Source organism: Sesamum indicum, linkage group LG15, assembly GCF_000512975.1.
Source record: "Sesamum indicum cultivar Zhongzhi No. 13 linkage group LG15, S_indicum_v1.0, whole genome shotgun sequence".
Lineage (NCBI taxonomy): Eukaryota > Viridiplantae > Streptophyta > Magnoliopsida > Lamiales > Pedaliaceae > Sesamum > Sesamum indicum.
The window spans coordinates 2,747,816-2,751,648 of NC_026159.1; the positions used below are offsets into that span (position 1 = coordinate 2,747,816).

The 3,833-nt window shown below is 35.4% G+C and overlaps 1 protein-coding gene across 2 annotated transcripts in view; it reads left to right on the forward strand.

Moving 5' to 3' along the window:
* Window positions 1-1,454, forward strand: part of LOC105177600 (floral homeotic protein APETALA 2) — a 3,682-nt gene extending 2,228 nt beyond the window's left edge. The window contains exons 6-10 of one of the 2 annotated variants that reach the window (XM_011100809.2): window positions 202-246; window positions 331-431; window positions 530-675; window positions 760-981; window positions 1,065-1,454. In XM_011100809.2, coding sequence (XP_011099111.1) covers window positions 202-246; window positions 331-431; window positions 530-675; window positions 760-981; window positions 1,065-1,262 — 712 coding nt within the window. In that variant the 3' untranslated portion in view covers window positions 1,263-1,454. Of the gene's footprint in view, window positions 1-201; window positions 247-330; window positions 432-529; window positions 676-747; window positions 982-1,064 lie in introns of both variants that reach the window. The other variant, XM_011100808.2, reaches the window with a different exon arrangement.

The window sequence follows — 3,833 nt, forward strand, 5'->3', positions numbered from 1 at the left end:
CCCCCCCCCCAACACACACACACACACACACACACACACACACACACATATATATATATATATAAATTCAGCATTCATTTTTACTCCCAATCTTGCATTCATCGTATACCGTACTTTTTTTTTAGTTATTATCTTTACCTGATTTCTCTCTAATTTTATCCCTATTTCAATTCACTTGTGAATTTACGTACGTTGTATCAGGTACGTCTATTTGGGTCTCTTTGATACTGAAATTGAAGCTGCAAGGTGCGTTTATAGAGAATTTATAGCTACTACTCTCTGCGGGTTGCAACATGCGTCTTCAAATTCTTGAACGTATATATGTTGTAGGGCTTATGACAAAGCTGCCATCAAATGTAATGGGAAGGAAGCTGTTACAAATTTTGATCCCAGCATTTACGACGAAGAACTTAAGGGTACTACTGGTGCAGGTAAGCAATTTCTAAGGATGTAAAATTTTGTCCATTTTCATGGATATAGATGGTAAGAAGTAATCAAGATTCTGAAAATTGTGGCGTACGTGTATCAGAGTCTTCCAACAATACATCAGACCACAATCTGGACCTGAGTTTGGGGAATTCAGCGTCAAGGCCTGTCGGCGGCCGGGAATCCGGGCTTAGAGATCAGCACTGTTCCTTTGAAGTTGATTGGAGACGGCGGGGATTGAGGCCTGAGGTATGTATAGAAACGAATGCATCCGGCGCCTTTTTGATACAATTAAACCCAAAACTTTGCACTTCAATACAGCTTAATTTCCAGCCCCATATGGGTGGGATCGGGACGGATACTCCATGGAGAAGAGATGGATACAACGAGACAGAAACGTTGCAGCTCCTGAGCCAAACGCACCTTCATTCTCCAGGCTCGTTGAAGGTTAACAACGAAACACACAGATTCGGACAGTCGGGGGGCAAAACAAACGAACCCCACATGCTACAGATGTTGAACAACAACACCCCATTTAGCCAGCAAAATCATGAGGTAAGTGTTGGCAAACAATTGTTTACTGATTCAGACATAATTAAGTAAAAAATAACAAAAGCGAGGGATTATTGATTGAACAGTTTGGTGGGGGCAGAGGAAGAGGAAGAGGAAGAGGAGAGGTTTCTGTTGCAAGAAACGAAGTACAGCAATGGCAAATGAATCAAAGTCCATTATTTGCTACTGCTGCAGCATCATCAGGATTCCCACAGGCCCAGATTCTGAGACCCCAAAACTGGCTGCACAAAAATGGGATCCACCCACTGACCCGACCCTCATGATCATCATAATCCACCCTTGTTATTCCCTGAAATATTTTCCCATCAAAGTAAGAAATTAGAAAGATCTCCGTTTCTCTGTAAGTCCGTACAAGTTTTATGCTCATCACCTTACATTTTTCTTTAACTCTCCACAACATATATACTTTTAGTAATTAATTAGATATACATAACCAGAATGTTCTTTTTCTTAAATAAATAAATTATCTAGCTGAAAAAAACTATATATATGGTGGAGAACGTGAAATTATATATATATTGCAGCCTTCCTTTTTCATTTTTGTCGAGTTTGTAAAATAATCATATTTATCACTAAAATCAAATTATATTACACATGTCATGCACCCATACTTAACTCGAATATTAATCAAGTGAATCGATTAAATTGTTAATTCAGGCTACATATATTTTTAGCGCCTGTAAATTTGATTTCTTGATTATATTAATTTAGAGTTTTACTGGAAAAAAGAGGTGAATAGCTATATGTATATGGAGGTGGAAGAAATGGGGTGGGGGGGGGGGGGAGGTCAGCATCGTGGGTGTCCTTTGAATCAGTTCTCATGAACAAAAGCAATGAGAGACAGACATTGGCTATTATGACGAGAGGGACTTAACCTTACTCTACTAAAGCTTCAAACCCACTGCAACTGCAAAAAAATCTCCCCCCCTTTCTTCCCTTTTCTTTCTCTCTCTCTCACTCTCACACACACACACATGGGTGTGTATGTGTTTTCATATGTATGTTTGGTTTGTGTCTAATTAGATATTATTGAGAACAAAATTCTTCTCCTACAAACATTTAATTATTAATGATCATTACTGATCTTAGGAGACATACAAAGAAAATAATATAAAATAAAAGGGGTTTTGATTATCCCAACTAGTCTACGTGCTTAATTAACTAATTAAACTAGTAATAATACCCAGATATTTAAGGCAGAGGCATTTTAATATTATTGTGGTGGGGGTACACAGTATAACATATTGGGGTGTATTGCGTCATCTGTGACGTCATCATCGATTATATATTGTTACTGAGTCAGTACCTTCCATTTTTGTTCAGTTGCATTTTAATATTTAATCTGGAGAGAGAGATGTCAGATGGAGGCCCATCTCCATCTCCATCTCCTGACGCCACACTAATTTACTATTAATAATTATGTTTGTACAATATTAAGATTTTGATGCATCATTCTTCAAAGAATCATGCCATTCTATATCTGCCCCTTTCATTGTTTATATACATAATATTAATAATATTCATTAACCCATTCATCTCCCAACTTGACAACTGGCCCTAGCTATACACACATATATATATACTTATTAATTCTTTTTAATCGATATATATATATTTAAGACAATAATTAGCTTATATAATTATCATGATACATTATAAAAAATAAAATATTTAATTATAATTAATTATTATAATTAAAAAAATAATTATAGCAAATAATCATTAACTACTACGGGCAGCAGCGATGGTTGTTGTATCAGGGAGAGTGACTATTTTTGAGAGAGAGAGAGAGAGAGAGAGAGAGTTTAATTTGTTGGGTTGTGACAGTAAATATATTGGTTCAGACGTGAAAGTAACCAACGAATTCTATAGATTCTTTCCCTTGCATAGGATCCACGAAACTCTGCAAAACCCCACACATACATACATACATACATCTCTCCACCTCCTATAATCATCTTCATCTCTTTTGGATACACGACATGCGTGTCATGAAATCAAAGTCCATATAATTTGAATTAAAGAAATCAGACTCTTATGCACCCCCTCTCTCTCTCTTTAAGCAAGTGGTGGTGGTAGGTCAAAATTAGAAATACATAATCAATCATCACTTTGTTAATTCATTTACAAATTAATGATGATGTATGGGTACCCTACAATGTTGTGTGATGAGTGATGAGAGGTAGAGATCCATGTACTTTACTACTTGATTCATCATTTTTGTGCAATACATGTTCCTTCATACCTTCAAAATCCACTGCACATCCTTTGATCACATCACAACCTCCTTTCAATTTCAACTCTCTCTGTCTCTGTATCTACTCACTCTCCGCATACCATATCCATCCCCCATCCACGCACCATCCCTATACCACAAAATACGTCCAACCTTTTTTACTTATATAACACCCAAGAATTATTATTATTATTTATATAAATATTTGTGATATAAAACTATATATTAATTATAAGTTATTTACTTAAGCAGCTAGGGTAGGTGAAGTCATTAATTAGTACCAAGCTATTGAATTAGAAATGGGCGCTCTACAATGTAAAATGAACATCTTATTTAAATATATTGGACTATTTATATAATTTGTAATGAAAAATAAACGAAGCCATAGTATATAATTATATATTTATATATGATGCATGCATTATTTATTATCATAAGGGCATGTACATATATATATATGGTGGTGTTGGAGTGGAGTAGTGATGCATGCCAGCTTGTGGAAAGATGCTGAAATAGGATTAATTAACGTTATAAGTGAAATATGGTTAATTTGTTTCACTTTAATTTGTTTACAAAGTATATACTCTTCTACCTTAAT